Source organism: Leopardus geoffroyi, chromosome C1, assembly GCF_018350155.1.
Source record: "Leopardus geoffroyi isolate Oge1 chromosome C1, O.geoffroyi_Oge1_pat1.0, whole genome shotgun sequence".
Lineage (NCBI taxonomy): Eukaryota > Metazoa > Chordata > Mammalia > Carnivora > Felidae > Leopardus > Leopardus geoffroyi.
Genome location: NC_059328.1, coordinates 24,387,784 through 24,410,016, shown reverse-complemented (window position 1 = coordinate 24,410,016; position 22,233 = coordinate 24,387,784). Strand labels below are relative to the sequence as shown.

At 53.0% G+C, this 22,233-nt stretch overlaps 2 protein-coding genes across 3 annotated transcripts; both read right to left on the bottom strand.

Moving 5' to 3' along the window:
• Nucleotides 1-97: 97 nt before the first annotated feature.
• CCDC28B (coiled-coil domain containing 28B) lies at nucleotides 98-4,414 on the bottom strand. The gene is made up of 6 exons (XM_045476512.1): nucleotides 4,293-4,414; nucleotides 2,832-3,022; nucleotides 1,541-1,707; nucleotides 1,220-1,413; nucleotides 995-1,017; nucleotides 98-291 (listed from the first exon to the last, which is right to left on the bottom strand). Exons 2-6 carry the CDS (start codon nucleotides 2,993-2,995, stop codon nucleotides 237-239), a joined length of 603 nt encoding a protein of 200 aa, XP_045332468.1. The 5' UTR covers nucleotides 2,996-3,022; nucleotides 4,293-4,414; the 3' UTR covers nucleotides 98-236.
• Nucleotides 4,415-6,824: 2,410 nt separating this feature from the next.
• Nucleotides 6,825-21,409, bottom strand: TXLNA (taxilin alpha). Of its 2 annotated transcripts, XM_045476503.1 has the most exons (11): nucleotides 21,278-21,409; nucleotides 20,487-20,696; nucleotides 19,529-19,867; nucleotides 18,011-18,102; nucleotides 14,730-14,900; nucleotides 13,191-13,385; nucleotides 12,449-12,568; nucleotides 12,140-12,214; nucleotides 11,545-11,637; nucleotides 11,035-11,130; nucleotides 6,825-10,317 (listed from the first exon to the last, which is right to left on the bottom strand). In XM_045476503.1, exons 2-11 carry the CDS (start codon nucleotides 20,662-20,664, stop codon nucleotides 9,991-9,993), a joined length of 1,686 nt encoding a protein of 561 aa, XP_045332459.1. In that variant the 5' UTR covers nucleotides 20,665-20,696; nucleotides 21,278-21,409; the 3' UTR covers nucleotides 6,825-9,990. The 2 variants fall into 2 exon arrangements, with proteins under 2 accessions (XP_045332459.1, XP_045332460.1); XM_045476504.1 differs by lacking the exon at nucleotides 21,278-21,409 and having other exon boundaries at nucleotides 20,487-21,113.
• Nucleotides 21,410-22,233: the final 824 nt, after the last annotated feature.

Sequence of the window (22,233 nt, the reverse complement as noted above, 5' to 3'; positions counted from 1 at the left end):
AACCTGTGTGTCGCGCAGCGGTGTCTCTGCGGAGGCCCGGGCCTGCGGTCCCCGGCCGAGTAAAGGCGCAAGGAGGGGAGGGAGCACACGGAGCCGGTGTCTTTCTTTCTGGTTTAATTTCATCCAGCGCCCCCCTCCCCCATAGCACCTGGGGGGCCGCGGAATACCCGATCGAGTTCGTAAAAAGTCACAGTTTGAAGGGAATGAGAGAGGCAGTCTGGTCCTGGGTCCGACACCTACACAGCTGACTGCTCCTCAGGCTCGGCATTCTCGGCCAGGTGCAACTTCTGTCTGTGCCAGTCAAGGATTGCGATGCTTTGGACCCCAGTCTTTCCAGCCCTGTCTCCCCATCCTAAACAGGCTTAGTTTCCTCAATTGCACAAAGGGGCAGGGGCGAAGGACTCAGGTGGTCTGTGGTCCAGGTTGCAGTCCACACCTGCCCTTCTTGCTGGGTGGCTTCCCTCCCCTCCCCCCCCCCCCCCCCCCCCCCCCCCCCCCCCCCCCCCCCCCGCCTGCTCTTTCGCTCTAGATCATGCAGTTACATACACCCGCACTACTTCTGGCTGAGACTAGATGCGGAGATCATCTAAATCAGTGAAAAATAATTGTTGAATGTTGAAAAAATAGACATCAGGCAAGTTTTGCCATGGTGTCAGTAAAGTACTTGCAAAGATTTTCTGCCAACGTGGGGCTTGAACTCGTGTTCCTGAGATCAAGAGTACCCTGCTCTACCGACTGAGCCAGCCAGGGGCCTCACTTGAAGAGATTTTCATAAGTAGATAAATCACATTCCCTGCAATGGCTTTTCTCCCGATATTCGGGAGAATTCTGCATGGGGGCAGTTTGTGGCCAATTCCGCTTTAGCAGGACTGAAAGGGGAGATGTTGGTTATATTGTAAATACTCCTAGAGGGTGGTGAGGAGAAGAAAACTGATTTCTTCTGTGGGAGGTGGGGACACATGTACATGCTGCCAAGGTCCCTTGAAAAGGATACATAGAGTTACTAAGATCTTCCAGCTGTCAACAGAGAGAAAGGGAGGTTTCTGTCAGGAGAGGCACCAGGCCCAGACCCAGATGCTTTTCCAGCCATCTTCTGGTGGGGGTTGAGGCTCCATGCACCCCCCAGCTTTTCACCCCGGGTCCAGGACTAGTCTTAGGATGATGTACCTCCCCCACCCTCTAATGTCCCCAAGAACCAAAGCACCCAGCCCTGACCCACATTGCTAAGCAGCTGGTCCAGGTTTCGGTCGGCCATCGTCTTCTTCTGCTCCTCTGGCAGTCCCTCAGTGACCCCGTCCTCTTCCTCCTCCTCTTCCTCCTCTTCCCCACACACGTCTAGGCTGAAGTGCAGCCGGGCCAGCTTCTCCTGCATCTCCCGCACGTGCTCCAACTGCTCAAAGGAGCATTCCTTCCCTGGACAACACCTGTCTGAGCCCTGGGAGCAGCTTGGGACCCTGGCCCCAGCCACCGCCCAGAGACCAGGCCCTCCGGCCGTGTCTGCCCCCGCCCCCACCCTCTCAGCCCCGCCCATGGGACTCACCGAAGGCCTGCAGCCGGCCTGAATGAAAATCATTGAGCAGGTTCAACAGTCCCCCCTCCATCTCATAGACGTCCGTCCCCTCGGTCAGAAACGAGTGCTGCAGCGGGGTGCCTGCAGAGCCACCCCCGCTTCCGGCCAGCACCGGGCGGCATTTCTCCTTGCCTACCCTGGGTGGGGTGGGCATGGACCATGGTCACAGGGTGGGGGTGGCCTGGTACCCCGAAGTCTTTTATGCCATCTGTCTATGCACTAATTCATCTTCCTATCTACTCCCGACCATAAAGGGATGTTTGTTCTTCTCTTCTAGCCTGGCACCAGGATTGGGAAGGGAAGGGAGCGGGTGAGGAGGGGTAGGCAGAAGAGGTCAAAAGAAGTCTTTTTCTGCAGATGACACTCATAGCCAGAACCATGCCTGGAAGGCGGCTTTGGGGTTCTCGTCTGAGCCCTGCACTCATTCCTCCCATGGCTCTGGGTGAATCACTTGTCCTCACTGGGGACAGTTACTCCTTATTGCCACTAGAGCCCTCTTACCTCTCCCAAAAATGTCTTTCTGCGCTCCTCTTCTATTTCAAAACGGTTTTGAATTTTCTTTGTCCCCAGGAAAACACTGAAGGACCCTTCCCAGTCTGCCCCTCCCTTACCCACCAGAACCTTCTCTTCTGTCTCATTTCCTCTGTTCCTGCTCCAGCCCTGAGCTTCAGCGACACCCTACTGTGGTCATCCCCAGCCATATCTCTTGGGCAGGTAGTGTGCAAAGCCACAGGGAGGCACAGTAATGGGAGAAAGAACACCTGGTGTTTAGCGGGACACTAACAGGGACACATTTAGGGTAAGGTGTAAATTCCCTACCATTAAGAAAAATTAAGCAGAAAATTCAAATTATACTCCTGAGCATCCCCTTACCATCTCCTGCTCCATGACACTCCAGGGCCCCCAACCACCTGTGATTCTGGGAACCTTCCAGGCAATATATTTTCTTCCGTACTTATGTCAGGTAAGCCCTTCAGCTTAGACATTGTCTCTGCCCGGTGTGCCCCACAGCCTGTCACTTTCCGGCAGCACTGCTCACTCCCTGCTGAGGGCATCAGCACAGTGTGGGATCCCAGTGACCCATCTAGCCTTTTCCCTACAGCGAGGGCAAGGACTGGGTCTGAGGCAGCTCCGAGTTCTTAGTCCGAGGGAAGGCATCAATCATTGCTAAGTAACTAGGCTAAGGTTGGCCTTACTTCCTTCCCACAAGGCTTGAGTTGGGGGTCCCTCCCTCCTTGCCCTACTTTTCTTCTGTACCCACCTCTTGAACTTGGCTCGCTGCTTGGGGGATGGCAGATGAGGGAGTCCCAGGGCTAAGGAGCCGCTGTGGCTGGTGGGCACAGGGACCCTTCGTAATGTGCCCGGGGCCTGGGCTGGCTGGGTCAGGCAGGGCTTGGGACTCCTTTTCTTCTTCTTGTCCTCCATTGGATGCTGGCTGAGCCTCAGGACCCACTGAGACAATGAGAGGCTAAGTCGTCACTTCCCCCAGCAACCCCTGAGAGCTGCAAAGGAAGGGCCCTGGGAACTTCTAACTGTCCCCTCATACCAACTGGGACCTCTGTCCCCTTCTCTGTCAAGTATGGGCAGGGCCAGATGTCGGCGCCTCACTGCTAGGGTCTTGGATGTGTACGTGAAGGACCTTCCGTGGCCCATCCCAGGTCTCCCACCTGCCCTCCAGCCCTAACTGAAAACCTGAGCCCTGCGTGAAAGGGCTGGACCAGACACCGTTCCTCTGCTGTTGGGATTTCCTGCCCCAGGAGCCGAGGGGGCGGACCTGGGAGAGGAAACACGGAGGGGAGGGGCAGGGTGGATGTGAGCTGGCAGGAGAGGCCAGTTGAGGATTAGGGGTGTATTAACTAGACCTTCTTCTATTTAATCGACTGTCCAGGCAGATGCTGACAAACCCTGTCAGCAAAGGGCGGTGACCAAGGTGTGGGTGGGGGCGCCTGGGAAGACCTCGGTGTCAAGCAGTGGATGGGGGACGGAGGGAGAAGCCACAGCCTCCGGGACAGGGTTCACTGTGGGTTCCGCTACTTCTACGCTGGCATCCCTCCTCTTCCGCCCACCCCCAACCGCAAACATCAGGCAACTCCCAGAAGTTCCCTGGGACAGGCTTCCTGCTGCTTCACCGTCCCCGGTCAGAAAGGCCCTGCTCCGCTTCAGCCCCAGCAGAAAGGCCCTGCTCCGCTTCAGGGTGGGGTGGGTGGTCGGGCAGCTGGCTGTCTTGGCCTCCAACAATGGCTGCGCCTGTGGCTGGTACCGCTCAGCCTCCGGTCCAGCTCCACCCCCTAAGTCTCAGGTCTGCCGAGGTCCTCCCGATGGAGGCCCGGGGCCCTTTACAGGGGCTTTCCCCAGCTGCTCACTCCAGGCTGCAGCCACCAAGCCGCGTCTGCACTGTAGGATGGTGGCGGCGGCACTGGGGGCATAAGCATTGAAATTGGCACCCGGCTGGCTGGTCCCCAGGGGGTGTGTGGTGGAGAGGAGATAGGAGCACGTCCTCTGCCATGCGTTGCTGCAGCTTGGCCCAGTTAAAGTCTTGATAGAAGAGCAGGAGCCCCTGCTTCCCAGGAATGGCTGGGGGCCACCTGGGATCTATTTCCTACACTCAGTCTTCAAAGCCGTGTGCCAAATGGATCCCTCAGCTGGGGAGCCAGGATCTGAAATGCAGCATCGGACCCGCGATGTTCCACACCCCCCCACACCCCGGAAGCGGGCAACTGACCTGGAGGTTTGGGGTCTGGAGTGAGGCAGAAGCGTGGTTCCCTCCGCTCTTAGCGCTCCCCTCCTAGGGAACTGAGCGTGTGGAAGCAGAGCTTGCAGGAGGTAATTTGCATTTAAAGAGAAAGTGACCTTTTTTTAGTGCTTGGGAGATGGGAGGAGCCTACAACAGTTACCAGGCTGCCCCTCTCACTGGACTTTACCTGCCCACCCAAACTAAGGTGGCTATGTTTGTTGTGTGATGGCAATCTAAAAATCTCACTTTCCCATCAGTTTTGGGGAGAAGCTACAGTCCCTTACAAAATGGTGCTGGCTTTGTCAGAAGGCCAGAGTGGAGGGATATGGATGGGGGGGGGGGGGGAGAAAATGGACAGACACATGTAAAATATATATAAGCATACAAGATATATATATACATAAGCCTATAAGCAGCAGCAGCAGGAAGAAACTACAAGAAAAGACAACCATCTATTGAGTCCAGGTCCCCTGTTAAGCATTTTATGTGCATTTGATCCCTGTAACAATCTTGCAGGAAGTTACTGTCATTATCCCCTGTGCTGAAAGTCAACTATAGTCTTGAGGGCAATACCACTCACTCCACAATACCCAGACACTCCTCACTGGTAAGCAGCAGAGGCTATATTCAGTCACTGATGAAGTGGTGGGACCACGCCTCCTCCCTCCCCTTCCCCAGTCCTAGGAGACGCGTGTGGGGAGCACCGGATCAGAGGAAAATCGGTGCGATTACCTGGCACTTGACCCCAGCCCCCAGGAGGGAAACCTGAGCGCCACATGGAGGGCGACCCAGCGCTGCCCGCACTGCCTGGGAGGCCAGATCAATGGGGCAGCTATTTAAAGACCTGGCAGAGGCTCCCAGCTCAGGTCCCCAGAGAACCATCTGATGCAACAGGAGACAGGCTTATCGTTGGCCAGGCTGCCCTGCAGTCTCAAATAACTGCCCCAGGGCAATGTGCAGAGCCCCACTGTTCACCTTCCCCTACCAATGGGCAGGAACAGCTTTCCTGCACCTAATCCTTCCCACAGGCACCCATGCAAGGGCTCTTTTCCAGGTTCTTCCAACACCAAGACTGTCCCAGAAGGGGACACATTAACCCAGGACTTTTTAAATAACCAGAGGTTGGAGGGAGGGGTCTGCACAGGCAGAGAGGGCAACTGGGAAGCTGCTGTCCTCCAGCTGCTAGAGAGGAGAACCAGGGCTCCTCCAGGAAAATGGTGGCAGGTCCTGAGACACCACTATGGGTGAAGTTATTCTCAGAGATGCTTTGTGAGTTTTAAGAGTAGCGGCAGCCTCCCCTGACTTCTTCCAAAGGATCTTTGACGGAAACCATTGTGACCAGCACAGAAAAGTATAAACCCATTTGGACCCTGATTAGAAAAGGCAGAGGCTCTGAGAGGACTGTCACAGCCAGTGTGGACACAACTGCTCATGGAGGCCTGGAGGGAAGGGCCCTTTAGTTGTCTCTGCCATTTATTTGTTGGGCATTCACATACCACCCCTTGTGCCAGACCAAACCCAGGCTCTGGAGAGAATAGGGTGCTGGTGAAGCCACAATAGGATGCCTCCCATACAGGAGCCTAAACTTTTGCGCCTAGGCTTGGCAGGGTGAACAGGAGTGTTTAAGAAACCAGCCCATTCTTCAGGACTGCATGCAGAATGTGGTCTTCTCAAGGAATGTACAAAATCAAAAGAACTCAGAGGTAGGTCAGTGCCAGAGGATGTGGCCTGTGACAGCCCTGAGCAGCAGGGATTAGTATCCAGCCATCTGATTTTGGGCCTCAATTGGCCTATGCCTCTCTGGTTTCCTTACCTTATGCCTTCTTTGTCGATTTTCCCAATGTCCTAAATACCTTTAGTGGTTCCTCCTGCCCTGTGGATCTAGCCCAAATCACTTAACTTGGCACACAGGCTCCTGGTGATCTCCCACTACCCATCCTGGGCACCTGCATTTCTAGGTAAACTACTTCACTACTAAGTTGTCAAACTTCTACCTGCCTTTTGGGTCATAATTCCTTTCCAGGTGTCCATCCCTATCTCCTTGCTGAAGGGGACAGAGACCTCCTTTATGCTCCCACAGCACCACTGACTTTTCTGTATCTGAAAGTATCTTTCTCCAGGGTGCTTGCTGGCTCAGTGGTAGAGTATGGGACCCTTAACCCAGGGGTTGTGAGTTCAAGCCCAACGTTGGGTGCAGAGATTACTCAAAAAGAAATAAAATGTAGTATCTTTCTTCATCACTAGCCTGACCCTTAGTGGGCAGGGGTAACCTTTGACTTGAATGAAAAATATCTGATCCTTCTATGGATATGAGCATCATGCCAACTTTGGCAACGGCTTTGCTTGGGCAGCTCAAATACATTAGCCCATGGTAATTCCTGGAAGGCAGCCAGAGGGGTGCTCTGGAAGATGCATGAAAGCTGGGCACAGCCAGAAGCTTTGCAGTAGAGCCAGACAAGTCAGTGCTGGCTAGATGGATCCAGAAGCACCAATGACCACAAAGGTCAAAAGAGAAACAAGTAAGGCAACAGACTCTTTATTTAATGTGGTTTAAAATACATCAAAATCAAGTCCCTGGCTGTTGTGAATACCAAAAGGAGACAAAGAGGCTGTCAGCACAGCTTTAAAACAAATCTGGGCGGCCAGGTTGAGCCACATGGGAAGCAGTTACAGGGACAGAAGGCAGCACCCCTCCCCCAGGCAGATACCTGGCTGTCCCTGGGGTGACCACCTCTGTGCTGCAAAGGTGGGAGGGCTGGAGCCACAGCTGGATAATCCACTCAGCAGGCCTTGGCCCTCCCCAAAGCCACGAGGGCAGTTCGACTGGCCTCTTGGTCAGCCCTCAGCAGGGCCACGGTGATGAGGGCAGAGGAATGGAAATAACCATCTTTACAGACAGAACATTCTCCTACAGAAAAGTGCCTGAGCTCAGCCCATGGTCCGAAAGCCTCATGGAAAACAAATTATAACAAAGTGCTGCTGAAACCTCTTCACAATCTGGTGTATGTGAGGCTCTCAGCTGGACAAGGTCCTGAACACAAATTACCGTCAGCAGGGACAAGGGCTCAAGGCTGTGAGCCTTGCCGGCTCTGGTCCCCTGGAGGAAAAGCTAGCAACTGAAGAATCCAACACAGCACTTGGTCCTAAAACTGAGGTCACGTGCACGGGACCTGCCCTGGTGAGGAAGGCACTGGCCTTCATTCAGATAGGCCACCTTCCCCGCATCTGGCCCAGGCTCCTGGCTGGTGAGGGCAGCACCCAGGTACCTGGGTTGACTTTGGAAAGCAGAACGAACAGAGCAGCTGTAGTGATTGGCGTGATGTGGTCAACGGAGAGGAAGAGAGAAAATGGGATTCCCATCTATAGCTTGGTCTGGATACCTAGACATGGCTGGAGCTGAGAGCAAAGGTTTGACTTGCCCAGGACCTAGATTCTGGACCTGGGAAGACCAGCTGGGGCCACACCGTAGCTCACCGTAGCCCCACAGTAGTTAGACTGGGTCTCAGAGGGCTGCTGTGCTGCACAGTCATGATTCCCCACCACCGCACTGGGCTCCAACAGCTCCCCCCGCCCCCCGACCCCATAGGCTCTACGAGGTAGCTGAAGCAAGGGAGGCAATCACATGGGCTACTGCAGGCCTCCTGCTATTTAAAGCAGGCAGGCAGAAGCTTCTGCCTCTTCCCTGTGCTTCCAGAACCCAGCAAACCCTGCATGGGGTTGGCAGTTCTTGTGTGTCTCAGCCTGACACAGGCATTGTTGGAAGAAGGCCTTATTGGGGCAGGAAAAGGCATATCCAGGGACGATTCCAGACACAGGAATTTCAGAGGGAAAGATCTCAGGAACATTTCTCCACAGGAGGGAAACAGCTCAGCCAGGGATGGCAAGTAAGTCTCAACACTTCTACTGGCTGCTGGGGGAATCTTGGTTAATGAGGATATACCAGAGGTTAGTGGAGAACACTCTAGGCCAATTAGTGGTATCTGCCATGGGGGGCAGAGGGACAATGGTGTGCCATTCATTTGCCATCTCTGTTCTAGGTCATAACATGATTCAGGAGTACTTAACACTCTTCATGAACCTATTTATGTGATGGACTGAAGTAAAAGGTGTGGAGAGTGAGCTGGTCGTGCAAGATGAAGGGACCTGAAGGATAATGAACCAGCTTTAAGGAAATCCAGCAAGAAAAGCTCTATGACCCTGTGCCTCCCTCAGCTGCACCGAAGCCAAGGCCTGGCTAGAGGTGGGATCTAGAACCTCAAGCCCAGCAGAGCCCAGCCTCTGGGTCTGAGACTTGTTCTGTTGTTCCAGAAAATTGCTCTGCACAGACTGGCTAGTGCCCTGGCAAGTGTGCAACCAGCAGAACTTTCAGTCTAGAGTAGCAAGTTTGGGGGGCAGGGACCAGACACAAATATTTGCAGCCACCTGTGGATTTCTAAGGCTCAGCTGTCAAGTCTCACTCTATCCCTTAGCTATCAGACAAGAGCTGGGAGGTGGAATGTCAAGGAGGACATACTTCAGCTCTTATTCCTTGGGCAATGGAACCAGGGCAAATCTCAAGGGATTGCACATTAGGGATGGGGTTAGAAGCAGAAACAGATTCATAAAAGCCAAAGGGAAAGTTGGGCACGGGGCCCAGCAACTTCCGCATGGAGACAGTAGTGATGGGAATCAGCGGTGGCCTCCCAGGATTGAAACACAAAGGCAAGCTTGTGGCAAAACCATTAGATGCCCTTTCCTTTCTCCTACCACAAACAATCTGGTTTCACCAAACAGGAAACCTCAGCACCAACGTGGCAAAGGTACCAGGTCGGATGGTGAGGGTGGTGGCACTGGAGACCCAACTGCTCCAGGACCCCTCCTCCTCCCTCAGATCAACACACACACGGTCATGTGCAAAACAAAAAAACAAAAAACAAAAACCTTCAGAAAGCATCCTTTGGGTGATCTCTTGTCAATCATTTGTGCAGGCTAGAGAGGCACCTGTGAATGATAAGGCTACTGAGAAGCATCACTGGCCTGGTCCTGGCACCACCTGAGGGCAGGGGAAGCGGTGCCCGGGGGCTCCCTAACAGTGTACCAGCCCACAGCAACTTTCCCCTGGTCCCCCGTCCAAGGCAGGACAGCAGCTGGATCCCTGGCTGTGCGGGCCCTGCCAGGGCTCTGCCCGGGGACCCCTTCTCCAGGTTGAGAAGCAAAGGAACTTCCAGGGGAGCTAGGAGAGCCAGGACTGCCCAAGCCCTGCTAACAAGGGAAACACGGTCAAGGCCTGAGTGTGTCACTTGTCACAAGCCCTGAAGGGCAGGTCTAGGGAGGGGTCTAAGCCTCAAATCAGGCAGGGGAATGCTCAAGTCACTTGTCCTGCCAGCTCACTGTGACAGCAGCTACAGATGACAGCTCTTTAAGACTCTCGAGCTCCTAGAAGAGCCAGTGACTTCACCTGTACACACCCCTACCTCCAGTGCAAGCCCACTTTACACTTACAGATAGAAATGTAGGAGGCCTTGCACATATGCCGTATGTATGTAAAACTGACCCACAAAATCCAAAACTGCGAAGTGTCAGATGCCAGCCAGGTCAGAGCACCCTGGGCCTCAGCACTGGACTGCTTGGCGGCGGGAGCCTTGCATGGGCCAGGCCTGGCTGGGAGGCTTGCTCCCTTCCCAGCATGCCCCCCGTGCCAGGCTCCCTAGGCGGTGGTGGAGGTGGGCTCCTGGCGCCCTGCTTGGCCGAGTGTTTCTGTGCTTGGTGCTCCAGGGCAGCAAGGAGCTTCTGTGGCCCTTGGGGAGCTAGGTGACTGAGCCCCAGGCCCTTCACCACCGTGCTCCTTGGAGGCAGCTGGAGCCTCTGGCCTTTGCTCAGGACCACCATCAGTGAGGGAGCCCTGGCCACCAGCACTCAGGTCCTGTACCCTTTTGTTCAGGTCATTGCGTTCTGTCTGCAGCGCCCGGCACAGCTTCTCCAGCCTCTGGATTTTTACCTGCAGGCCCTCCAGCTCCTTGTCCCGGAGTGTTTTCTAGGGGGAGAAATGGAGCCTTTAGTGCCATGCCATCAAACCCCCATGCAACAGTACCTCTTGATAGAAAACATCCACACTTTAATGATGCTGGGAGCAGACCAGAGTCAAAAGCTGGTCCCTTCCTAGGAAAACAGCCCTGGTGTGATGCCAAGACGTGGCTGTAGGTAGGGGGCAGTGTGGTGCAGAGAGGGGGCATGACAGTGTGTTTCTCCATTTATCCACCAGATGACCTTGGCAAAGTTAAGACTTGGCTTTTGAGCCTACTCCCTTATCTGTTAAAATGGACTACTAACACCAACCTCACAGATCTTGAGAAGATTCGATGAACAGGCATTATCTAAATCATTCAGGAGGGTCTGGCATACGTAGCTACGCCAGCAGTTAGTTCCCTTCTCCTACATCTCAATCCACGAAATCGAAGTAGCTGAACTACTCTGCACATAAACTGTGTCCATCATTGTAGCCCTTAGTTTTTCCGTTCCTGTGTTTCTTTCTTCCATTTGTTCTCTTTGCTTCTACTGCAGACCTGCTACTGGGCTCACCATCTCCCACACGGAAACAGCTGGCAGTGCCTTTGGACTTGGACAGATGGACACATGAGTCCCAGCTTCACCTCGTGCCAGCTGCAGGACTTACTGGTCAAAGTAGAGGAAAGGGCTGAACACTCAAAAACTGCACCCGCCTCCCCCCAGCGGCAGAGCACACTCAGCCCACCTCCTCAGCCATCTCAAGCAGGGCCTTGTTGCTGCTCTCCCACCGGGACCGATACATGGTGGTTTCTTTCTCCAGCTTCTTGATCTTCTTAGTCATCTGGGTTATGGGGCAGACAGAAGGAAATGGTCAGGGGCCAGACTGTCTACGCATCTGTGTCTCCAAGGTGGGGGAACAGTCCTGAGGGAGCAAGGCATTACAGGGCAGAGTCGGTGCCTTTGGTGCCACACCAGGACATCTCAAGTTAAGTGCCACCACCAACAACAGAAAATGACAAGGCTGCCCCTTCCCCTCGGACAACCTGAAGGATGCACATATCAGTGATGCTTGAGGGAGTGGAAAGGTTCTGATGCCTCCTTACAGCCCACCTTTGCTGACAATCACACTGTTACTGTAAACAGCTCCCCACACAAAGCACCCCAGGGGCTGGGGCTTCCTGACGATAGGCCCAGTGCTCAATTCTGAATGAAGCAACTTGTGCCCTGGAGCCATATGTAGTCTGGACACTGTTACCTTTTCCATCTCCTGCTTGAATGTGGTGAACACCTCACTGCTTTTGGAAAGAGTGTTCTGGAACTCTTCAAACTTCTCTGTGTACAGGGCAAGCTGGGTGAAAAAGAAGTCCAAAGATTAGGCTTCTCCGGGGGGCACTTCTGGTTAACACGGTCAGATCCACGCTTGGACCTCTGACCTGACAATTCTATTGAGGTACCCTTTTTCTTTAAAGCAAAAAACTGTGTATTTGGAAGGACAGAATCCAAGATGCTAAGCCTGGAAAGCAGGATTTATGCTGCCTTACATTTTGCCTTTATGTTTGTTTTCAAACTTTCCTTCGGAAATTAAGTACAACTTATGTAGTTAAAAACAACCATCGGATCGCTGCCTCCTCAAAAGTAGCACACGCTTCCAACTAGGAACGAGGTCCTTCAAGCTCACCTAGCCACCTGGTCACCACCACAGGTGCCTGGCGGGTACAGAGGGAACAAAGTCTCAGCAAGGTCACACAGCAGTCAAAGTGGTCCTAGAACAAGGGTCCTATTTCCCTCCCCCAGGATGGATCCCAGCGAGGGGCCTCAGATGCACAGGGTCAGGACACACAGGGTCTCACCTGCTGCTTCAGGTGGGTCTCCTGCTGCTTCATCAGCTCACACATCCTCTGGGATTCCACTGCCTCTTTGAGGAGCTGTTTCCAAGACAGGACCCCGGATCCTGTCAGAAACCCCTAGGGGCTGTTTGGCCTTTTTAAGCCACATGCCCCAGAGCCCGCCGAGGCTTCCTGCTCTCAGACTGCTATCTGAGGGAAAAGTGTCCTGGTCTGGCCAGGCGGCAGCCTCTCCCTTACCAGCTTAACCATGAGCCGAGCTGGAACCCAACCCACCTCATCCCAGACCCTCCACCCCCGGGGCCCGAGCCTCACAAAATCCTTCTCCCGCTGGTGCCTCTCCTCGGCCTCCTTCAGCATCTCCTGGGCCTGCTGGAGCTTGGCGTCCACCAGCTGCTGCTGCAGGTCCTTGTGTTTGAAGACTTTGTCGATGTGCTGCAGGAAAGCACGGTGGGAGGGCCACCTGTCAGCGGCGCCCTTTCTCAGGGAGGCCTGGCAGCTGCAGAGACAAGGGTCTCCTGCCCATCCTCCCATCTCGCTCTGACTCCCACATCTACCATAGCACGTGGGCCCCAGATCCCCGGAAGACCTACTTCCCAACCTCACCTTGTTTCTCTCCAGTCAGTCCTGGGTGTGCACAGGGATGAAATCGGCTCCCAGGACGCCAAGAAATGAATACCCTCAAACCTCCAGCCCCAAGAGATCACTCCGCTGGGCTAACAACCCTCCCTTTTGTGGCCCGACTCCCTTGTAGATGGGAAGAAAGGACAGAAACGACCCCTCCACCAACACAACGGCTTAGCTCAGTTGGCAAAGACCCGCCCCACCTACAAAGATTAGATGTGCAGATTTCGAGGAGTGGCAGTACTAACTGCTGGAGGAGCCCTGGGAGCCGGGACCAGGTTAGAGGGCAGGAACGGAGAGAAGGTGATGGACTCAAGTACTACTCCAGAGGTCAAAGCAACTGACAAAAAGGAACGTGGGGATTTTATATACTTTTTGGACAGTGAAGGAGAGGTGGCTTGGAGACGGGTGATGGCTGTGAGGGACACCTCACCTCCTCCCGCAGTTCATACTGCTCGATCAGCTTCTTGAGCCTCTCGGCCAGCTCCATGTTCTCCTGGCGCAGCTTGGAATTGCGCTCATTGTGCTGCTCCATCTGCAGCTGAATGTCATTGAGTGTCACCTGGAAGTGTGAGGTCACCTCCTTGCGCTTCTCCTCTTCTTCCCGGGCCCGCTGCACACCTTCTTCCTGGGCAGAGAAGTCAGCCCCAGCTTCATCACCCGCTGCTCCCCAGCCAGCAATGGTCTGTACCAACAACCCCCCCTGCTCTCCAAGTCAGGAGCAGCCAGGTTCCAAGAAGTCATGCAAAAAGGGCTCCTAACGAACCCGTCTATCAGGTGACATCAAGTGAGAGATTGTCTTCCTAGAAAAACGCAGGCATACACGTAACTGCCTAGATCTCCCGAAGCCCTTTCTTCCACACTCAGGTTAAGAAGTCTTAATTTTTGTGCTTTCGTCTCTCCCCTCCCCACCCCCAACCAACTCAAATGCAGTAATCCCAGGGTTGGCTAGACTATGCAGAATCAGGCACGCAGACATATTGGCAGGAAGGCCATCTGGCTAAACCATTAACGTTTATAGTGTGTATGCTCTTTGACCCAGACATTTCACTTCTGAGATTTATCCTATGGATAAATTCTATATAATTAGCCAGGGATATATGTAACAAGAATTTTCACTTTGCTCTACTGATGTAATAGTGAAAAGTTAGAAAAAACCCCAGCGATTCCTTAACTAAGGCACTGATGAAATACAGTATATCCATACAACAGTGCTGTTAAAAATGAGTTACTCCTAAATTGATAAGGAAAGAGAGCCATTCATTATGCAAAGTGACAAAACGAAACAGAATATGAAACAATAGAAGTATAGCTATTCCATTTAGAAAATCCTATATAAGTCTACATACGTGTTCAGGAAAGTCTAAAGTCTGTACGTAAACTTACATGTAAGTAATTACTTCCCAGCAGTTTCTGCGGGACACTGGGGTTGAGGAGGGTGGGCAACTGTCACCTTTGTTATACTTTTGTCACCTCTGAATCTCTCACATCAAGTTTATGTTAAAGTTGAAATGTTTTCAAAGACAAACTAAAAATGAGCAAAACAAGTTGCAAACTACCACATATTTGCCAACCCAAATCTGTGAGGGATAAAGGATACACATAAAACCGCCCCCAGAGGTCACAGCAGTGACTAGGCTCTGACCAGATGAACCTCCTCCTAGGAGAGGCAGAACCGGGAGAAAAGAGCCAGCATCCGGGACGGCTGGAATCTGCAAGAGGAGCCACCCGGCAGCGCGGGGCCCCGGCCTCCCTGCGAACTGCTAGGGAACGGAGCGGTGCTGAAGCCCTGCGTCCTGGGCTCCCTCAGCACCTCGGCCCTCACCTTACGGGATACTAGTCCAGGTCAAGTGGTGACTAGATGCTCTAAGGTAGGGCGCCGCTGGGGACATCTAGTTCTCTGCTCCAAGCCCGCGCTACTTGCTGAGGGCAAAGCCCATCAGAGAGGAGCTGGGGGGGGGGGGGTGCCCACCTTGAGGGAGCGGTTGTGGCGCTGCAGCTCGCGGCACAGGCTCTCCAGCTTGCTGCGGGCCAGCACGGCCTTGCTGTGCTCTCCACGCAGGTGGTCCTTCTCCTGCACCAGCTGGCTCTGCTTCTTCTGTAGCAGCTTCATCTGCTTCTGGGAGTTCCGATGCTCCTCCAGCTGGGGGCAGGGAGGGCAAGTAAGTGCCCCGTGGGACTCTTCCCAAGGGCCCCTCCCCAACCCCATCTCCCGACCCTGGCTGTAATCACTCCAGCTGGACGTGGTGCGGGAGCTTTACACACTTCGATAAACCCAGAGGCCCCCTCTCGAGGACACAGAGACAAGTGCCCAGGACAAGCAGGGGTGCAGATCCCAGTTTCTGTGACTGCTCTGACTCAAGAAACAGCTCTCAAGACTCTCAGGCCATTACACTCCCTCAACTCTTGGGACACTCATGCCCTCAGACGAGATCTCCTGCCACCCCCTCCTTGTACTCACTAGACCCATCACTCCCTCTTGCTACCCCGAGACTTAGCACCACTTCTCTCACCACGATTGCTGTTATCATTTTGGTCTTACATTATGGACAGAGCTTAACTTCGTCCTCAGACCCTGTCCTCTCCGCAGATCAGCTTCCCTCCCATGAGCCTATTCAACGCAGCTACAGTGTGACTCAGTTACGTAATTATAGTTTTTCTAGTGGCTACAATAAAAAGGTAAAAAGTAGGGGCGCCTGGGTGGCTCAATCGGTTAAGTGTCCGACTTTGGTTCAGGCCATGATCTCATGGTTCATGAGTTTGAGCCCCGTGTTGGGCTCTTTGCTGACAGCTCGGAGCCTGGAGCCTGTTTCAGTCTGTGTCCCCCTCTCTCTCTGCCCCTCTCCTGCTCACACTCTCTCTCTCTCTCTCTCCCAAAAATGAATAAATGTTAAAAAAAAAAAAAAATTAAAAAGGTAAAAAGTAGATGAAATTAACATTAGTAAAATATTTACTTAATCTAATACCTGAATATTTTAATTTCAACCTGAGATCAACGCAAAACACTGGAGATATTTAATTCTTCCCCTTTCCTCAGGTGTTTCAAATCTGATGTGTGTCTTACAACACTTACAACACATCCAAACTCAGACGAGGCGTACTTCAATTGGCCAGTGCTTACTGTCCTGGACAGTCAGGTCTAGACTTTGTCATTACCCAGAAGCACATGCACCTCCCTTATCTCATCCCAGGGCAGGACCAACTATAACCTATCATTCTAGCTCATTCCAGTATCTGTGGACCCAGAAATTCTACCATACTGGACCTCCCACTCAATGACCCAACCATCCTTTCACTTTCCTTGAACCCTTCTTTATTTTATATATAAAACATGTATAATAAAAGTGTATTTTGAGAGAGAGAAAGAGTGTGTGTGCATGCATGTGTGAGCAGGAGAGAGGCAGAGAGAGAGGGAGGGAGGGAGAGAATTTTCATCAGGCTCCACACTCAGCCTGACACAGGGCTCAATCCAACAACCCTGGGATCGTGACCTGAGCCAAAATCAATGCTTAACCGACTGAGCCACCCAGGGGTCCCAAACCCTCCTTTAAATGACCACCGACCTTCTCACCTGGCTTAGATTTCTTACATCCTCAACTCTCTTGCCCCCTTTTCCTGATAAACCCCAACCCTGATATATCAACCTTCTGAGTCCTCTGCACTGGCACTGAACCAGCCCTGCCTGAAGAATTGCACTTTAAAATTGTGACCACCCCTCTGGGGAAGACCCTCGTCTGCCTCGCAGCCCAACTACATCCCTCCTGTCACTCATACTCCTCCTCTTCCAGACAACTACTTCTTTTCTTTTTTTAATATTTATTTTTGAGAGACAGAGAGAGCACAAGCAGAGGAGGAGCAGAGAGAGAGGGAGACACAGAATCCGAAGCAGGCTCCAGGCTCCAAGCTCTCAGCATAGATGTGGGGCCTGAACCCACCCACTGTGAGATCGTGACCTGAGCCAAAGTCAGACGCTTAACAGACTGAGCCACCCAGGTGCCCCCAGACAACTATCTCCTCCTCCTTTTCACCTCTCCTCAGCCCCAGCAGGGAGATCCCATCTCCCTGGGAACAGAAGCAACCAGAGGGGGTGGCACAAGCTACACCCCTGCCCATCCACCTCCACCTGCTCTCTCCTCCAGTCACCGGGCCCCAGGCGTGCTTCCCACCACAGCCGACCCTCTCCTCATGCTCTGGCCCTTACCTCCTCGTCTACTTGAGAACATCACCCTAGTGACTCAGCTCCTCCTCTCTGGCTTCATCAATCGTTCCCTAGCTGGCCATTCTGAAGGGGTGCTATCTTTTTCATACCTTGTCCTTTATTTAGTGGTTATAATAACCCCAGTAGGCAGATGCGATTTTCCCCATTTTACAAATGAGACCACTTCTCTATAGAATTCCAGGTAATAAATGTAAATGGAATGAAAGAATTTAAAAATAAGTAGTTAGGCAATGACCCTCAGTGGATGAATCCATTCACTCAAATTCTGATGGAAACCTGTCAAGGGAGGAACCTGGCTGGCCCCACCTGAACCCAGTGGACAATCTTCCATCACTGAAAGTGGGAGCAGCACACTCTGTTTCTCTACAGAGGACCATTTATGAAGAGTTCTGATCAAAAGAGCTGAACTCAGATCGGATCAAGCTTCTACAGCTGATTTCCATTTTATCTACAGGAGGTAAAGGGACAAGTTAAATGCTACCACCAAGTGAGAAAGTGAGATACCCTACAGAATAAGTGACCTGCAATAAATCAATGTCATGGGGAAAACAGTGGGCAGTAAGATGAAGACTGTTTTGGAGTAAAAGGAAAAAAAAGTTAAGGACCCAAAGTATTAAATAGACCTCCTCTGGCCCGACTGTCACCAAACTGATATTTTAAACAACTGGGGAAATTTGTGTACTAAAGAACATCACATGATTAATGCTAGTCTTGTCAAGTGTGATGACGACGGCACTGTGCGTTTCCATATTTTGGGGAGATGTACACTGAAGCACACAGGGGTGAGCTGACACGGTGTCTGGCACGGTGGCCAGGCAGCTAGGGCTCGACCACTGGAATGTGAAGCTTCTCCTCTTACAGTCAGCCTGGAAGAGGCCGGCTGGGACTTGACTCCCCACTTAACAGATGGGGAAAAGACTCAAAGAGGTTGAAGAGCAATTAAGCCACCCACCTGCCCCTGCACCCTCCACCCCATGCCAGGCGGCCTGCTGACTTTCCAAGGCAGGGTGGGTGCAAGAAGGGGGAGCACTGACCAGTTCAGCATACTTCTTGCACAGAGCTGCCAGCTTCTCCTCTGGGGTGCTCAGCGTGTTCAGTGTCTGCATCAGCAACGTGATCTCCTTCCCTGCAAAGCACAGGGAGCAAAAAAATGTACCCCCTTCTCTGGGGGTCTCCCCAGGCCTGGGTCCAACTCTTCCGCAGCCCTCTCACTTCTGTTTGTTGAACTGGCTGCCGACCCGTTAGACCGTGTGCTTTATGAGGTTTGCCGCCAACCCAATTCTGCCTATTGCTGTGGTCCCAGTACTGCCCGGTACCGTCCCCGGTGCCCACCTCAGAGGACATACTCAACAAATGCTTAATAAATGAATGACTGAATATATGTGAAGACTCCCTGGTGAACACCAGGGGTGGGACCACAAAAGCTGCCTGCTCTACCAACAGGAGAAAAAAAATGTCCCATCTGCAAATTACGTGCTACTGTTTCAATGCAAGGAAGGCCCTCATGAAAGGATGCAAAAAGGAAGAGGTCTCCTTGAGAACTACAAAACTCTCTTCAACAGAGGCAGTCAAATAGCGAACTTTATTTATTTTTTCCCTCCCCCACCCCTTCCAGACAGTGAACTTTAAAACACATATACCTTCCAATATTTGACTCTAAGAGTAAGTAACAACAAAAACAAACAAAAAACCTTCTTTCAATCAGGATGACAGGCAGGAGGTGGGGAAGCAGAGACTAAGACACGGATATAATATCACCTAACTTTGATTCTTTAACACGCATTAGCCGCCCAACCCTCCAATGACTTCCCCTCACTGTGCCTGAGTCGAGTCTGCCTTCTGTCTTCCTGGAAGGCCGCTGTACATAGCACAGCATCAGGCTCCTGCAGTGTCAACCTGCGGAGGCTCCAAAAGATCGGTGCGGAGACCGCAAAGCACATGTACACAGGCCAAATCCAACCCAAAGAGGGGTTTTGTTTGCCTCCTAGCATATTAGTTGTCAATTGCTAAAACTCCAGAGAAATTTCATGGCTATACTTAGCTTGTAATGTTACATGCTATCAACAAGCTGGGACCAAGTGGCAATCATCTCTTTGGATGAAGTAGGCGATGTCTTGGTCTTCATGGGGCCCTCTGTCTAACTTGGCTTATTTGAGTTTTCAACCCTGGTCTAGTCTAAATCTTATTGCAGACAAGTGAAAACTAAGGACCAGAAGGAGAAAGGTCTTGCCCAAGTTCACAGTGCAGGTTAGAGACAGTGCTGGCTGACATAGGAGCCCACTCGGGCCTCCTGCTCTCCATTTTCTCAAAGACAGAGAAAGCAGGCTAGATTTTGGTTCTTACTTCCCTCCAAGGCCAGAAGTCCCTATGCAACAAACAACTCACACACCTCTCTGTACTACGGCCTACAGCCCCAGTTTAGATCAAACTAATGTAACTTGCTGCTCTGGGAAGTAGTTTCCTCTGAATCCTGGCAGAGCAGGTTAGCCCAGGGAATGTTGGGTCCAAACTCCCCACCTTACCAGCCTCACAAGAAGCTGCCCTCTGCTCACCCAGACCCTTGGCTTTCTTCTTCTCCTGTGGCCTTCGGTGATCTCGGTCTCCGACCTCGTCACTTGCTCGGATCTCATCTGTGCCCGGCTCCCCTTTAGAGGTCTCCTTCTCACCATTGACTACTGGGGTCTCTGGCTCAGGCTCCCCATTCCTCGAGGCATAGGTCCGGGACTTGTCTGCATCTTCGGGTTCAGCAGGCTCACCTTGTGCCCCATCCTCACCTGGGCCCCCCTGATTGTTGTCTACACAATATGTACTCAGGATGTCTTCCAGCTGGCGGCTCAGCTCCTCAGAGACATCTCGGAGGGCCCCGGACTGAGCAGTTTTGGCTTGTGCTCCTACAGCAGGGCAGGACAAGGGGCAAAATGAAAAACAAGATGTTACACCAGCAGTTGGAATTTCCAGGCCCAAACTTACTGGTTTGGGTTAAATGTTGCCCACCTTCTTTAAGCATCAGTTTACTTACCTATAAAATGATACAACTATGTCCTACTATTGCCCAACCATGTGTTTTGTGAGTGTCAAACAAATCAAGGAAATAAAGCATCCAGCACATAGGGCTGGCACACAGCTGGAGCTCAACGTCTAGTACATCCCCTTCTCCTCACTGCAAGAATTATTTCTTGCTATTAAAAAAGTTCCAGGAATGGCTCCAATATGAAGAGCAGTTACCCTCTGGTGAATGAGGGGTTTCTAACCCGGGTTGGCTGGTTGGGTGTCTTCTTTGGCTGCCCCCTGATCTAATCCTGCCAGAGCCTTCTCTCAAGAGTTCTGTTCCAGTGCATACAGTGGGAGGCGCTATCACCCCCCCACCCTCCCCACTCCGGGAAGCTGTACGGATCTGGGGGTGGGGGGGCGGGTGGCACAGACAGCGGCCAAGGCCTCTGACTCCAGAAGCTACCCTGGCGCACCACAAACTCCTCCCCCTGCCCGCTGGAAAGCAGAGCTGGCACACACCCTCAGTCTTCCCCGGGGCCTGGCTGGAAGAACCTTCGGCTTCTGTCGCAGGAGCCGACTGGCTGGGCCGCCCCTGCGCTCCCTCTGGTCCTGCTTCCGCTTGCCCCGGGTTGCTTTTTGCATTGGAAGTGTTGCCCGACTGCTTGGCAGCCCCATTCTTTTTGTCTTGGTTCTTCATTGTGGTCTGCGGTGCTAGGCTGGGCGCGGATCCTATAGAAACAAACACACTCTCTATTCTCCAGACTTCAATAGTCTTCACAGCCTAGACCCGAGATCCCGGTACCGGGTGCTCAGAGCTTCTTAGAACACGCCGGCCGGCCTTCACGGGAGGGAGCCAACGGTTCTGCCTCTGGCCAGTGAAGGAAGCTCGACGCGCCCAGGCAGGTTTGCAGGACGCCGCTCCAGAAGCGGGGCAGGCGAGGCCTCCTTTCTCGATCAAAGCCGCTTCTCGGCACTACACGACCCCCTCACTGCAGGCCCAGCGCGGGATAGGCTCAGGGCCGGAGACTGACGTGGCGGGACGCTCAATTCCCATCCCTCCCCCGGCCCCCCGGCCCCACGTGGGCCCCCCCGCGCGCGCAGCAACCCACGCCCCGCGCGCCCTCCAGCCGCGCGCACCGCCCGCCAGCGCATGCGCAAAGGCCTCAGCCCTGCCCCCCCCTCCCCCCGCCCCCCGTCCCCCGCCTGGCCTGAGTCCTCCCGCGGAATCCGCGTGAGTCCCACCACTGGCCGAGAGCGTTCAGGCCCACAGACCCTCTGGTCGCCTCGTTCCCCCAGACCGCTACACGAACCTCACTGCCGACGTTCCGACAGCTTCGCCCGCTCTGGCCTCGCACCGGAAACCCTGGGCAACCGCTGCCGGCCGAGCCGCCTTCTCCCGCTACAGCCAATCGATAGCCGGCACTCTCGCGGGGCTTGCTGGGAAAGATGAAGCGACGGCGGCCTCTGTGGTGGGGGAGTTGGGAAGGCGGGGGAGGGAAAGGACTACAAGTCCCGCCAGGCGCCGGGGCTGACGCCCCCATCTCCCAAGATGCAATGGAAAGAACTTTAGTCGTAGGAGCCGGATACCCAGGAGGTCTGAAAGGAGCTAGTCATTCTACACGGATACACGAGTCCAGCCCGTTTCTGTCATGCAGAAGTCCAAAGCCCTGCTACTGGCTGTTCTCTCCTGCAAGCCCCGACAAGCCTTACTCCCCTTTTGTGAACATCTATGACTAGGAGGAACTCCGAGGACAAGGGATAGGGGGAATTTTGGGCTGGGAATCTGGAGACATGCGTTCCAGTCCTAACTTCATCACTAATTTGCTGTGACCAGACAGTCTCTCCCAGGGCCTCATTTTCTGTATTCAAATTAAAACTCTTCATAACCATAGCAGTTCTTTGAGAGCTTACCGTGTGCTTTCCTACTAGCTTTTCTACTAGCTTAATCCTCATAACTACTTATCAAGAACAGTAGTGTTTGTTATTCCCATTTGCATCTGAGGACAGTAAGGTAAAAGATAACTTTGTCACATCGTTAATGAGTGGTTCAGGCAGGGATTCAAAAGCAGGAAGTCTGGCACCAGTACCCATTTTAACTACTGTTCAGTACCCTGATTCGTACCCAGGAGAAATAACCACGGCACACTTTCGCTGAGGATGAGTCAAGGTAATTTGTGAAATTATTTCCATCTCTTCTCCATTACTAGCCCTACTCCTTCTTTGGAAGGGTCTGAGGGGCCTCTGCAAGCAGTTTGGCCACAGCAGA

Bases quoted from the DNA above. Each gene is read 5' to 3' on its own strand.
- TXLNA (XM_045476503.1), bottom strand. From the start codon at position 20,664: ATGAAGAACCAAGACAAAAAGAATGGGGCTGCCAAGCAGTCGGGCAAC. The intron at 11,638-12,139 runs GTGAGACCCTGT...TTTTTCACCCAG, and splicing joins AGACCCACCTGAAGCAGCAG to CTTGCCCTGTACACAGAGAA. The intron at 11,131-11,544 runs GTAACAGTGTCC...CCCATAACCCAG, and splicing joins TCAAGCAGGAGATGGAAAAG to ATGACTAAGAAGATCAAGAA.
- CCDC28B (XM_045476512.1), bottom strand. From the start codon at position 2,995: ATGGAGGACAAGAAGAAGAAAAGGAGTCCCAAGCCCTGCCTGACCCAG. The intron at 1,414-1,540 runs GTGAGTCCCATG...GGTGTTGTCCAG, and splicing joins AGGCCGGCTGCAGGCCTTCG to GGAAGGAATGCTCCTTTGAG. The intron at 1,018-1,219 runs GTGGGTCAGGGC...CTCTGTTGACAG, and splicing joins TGGACCAGCTGCTTAGCAAT to CTGGAAGATCTTAGTAACTC.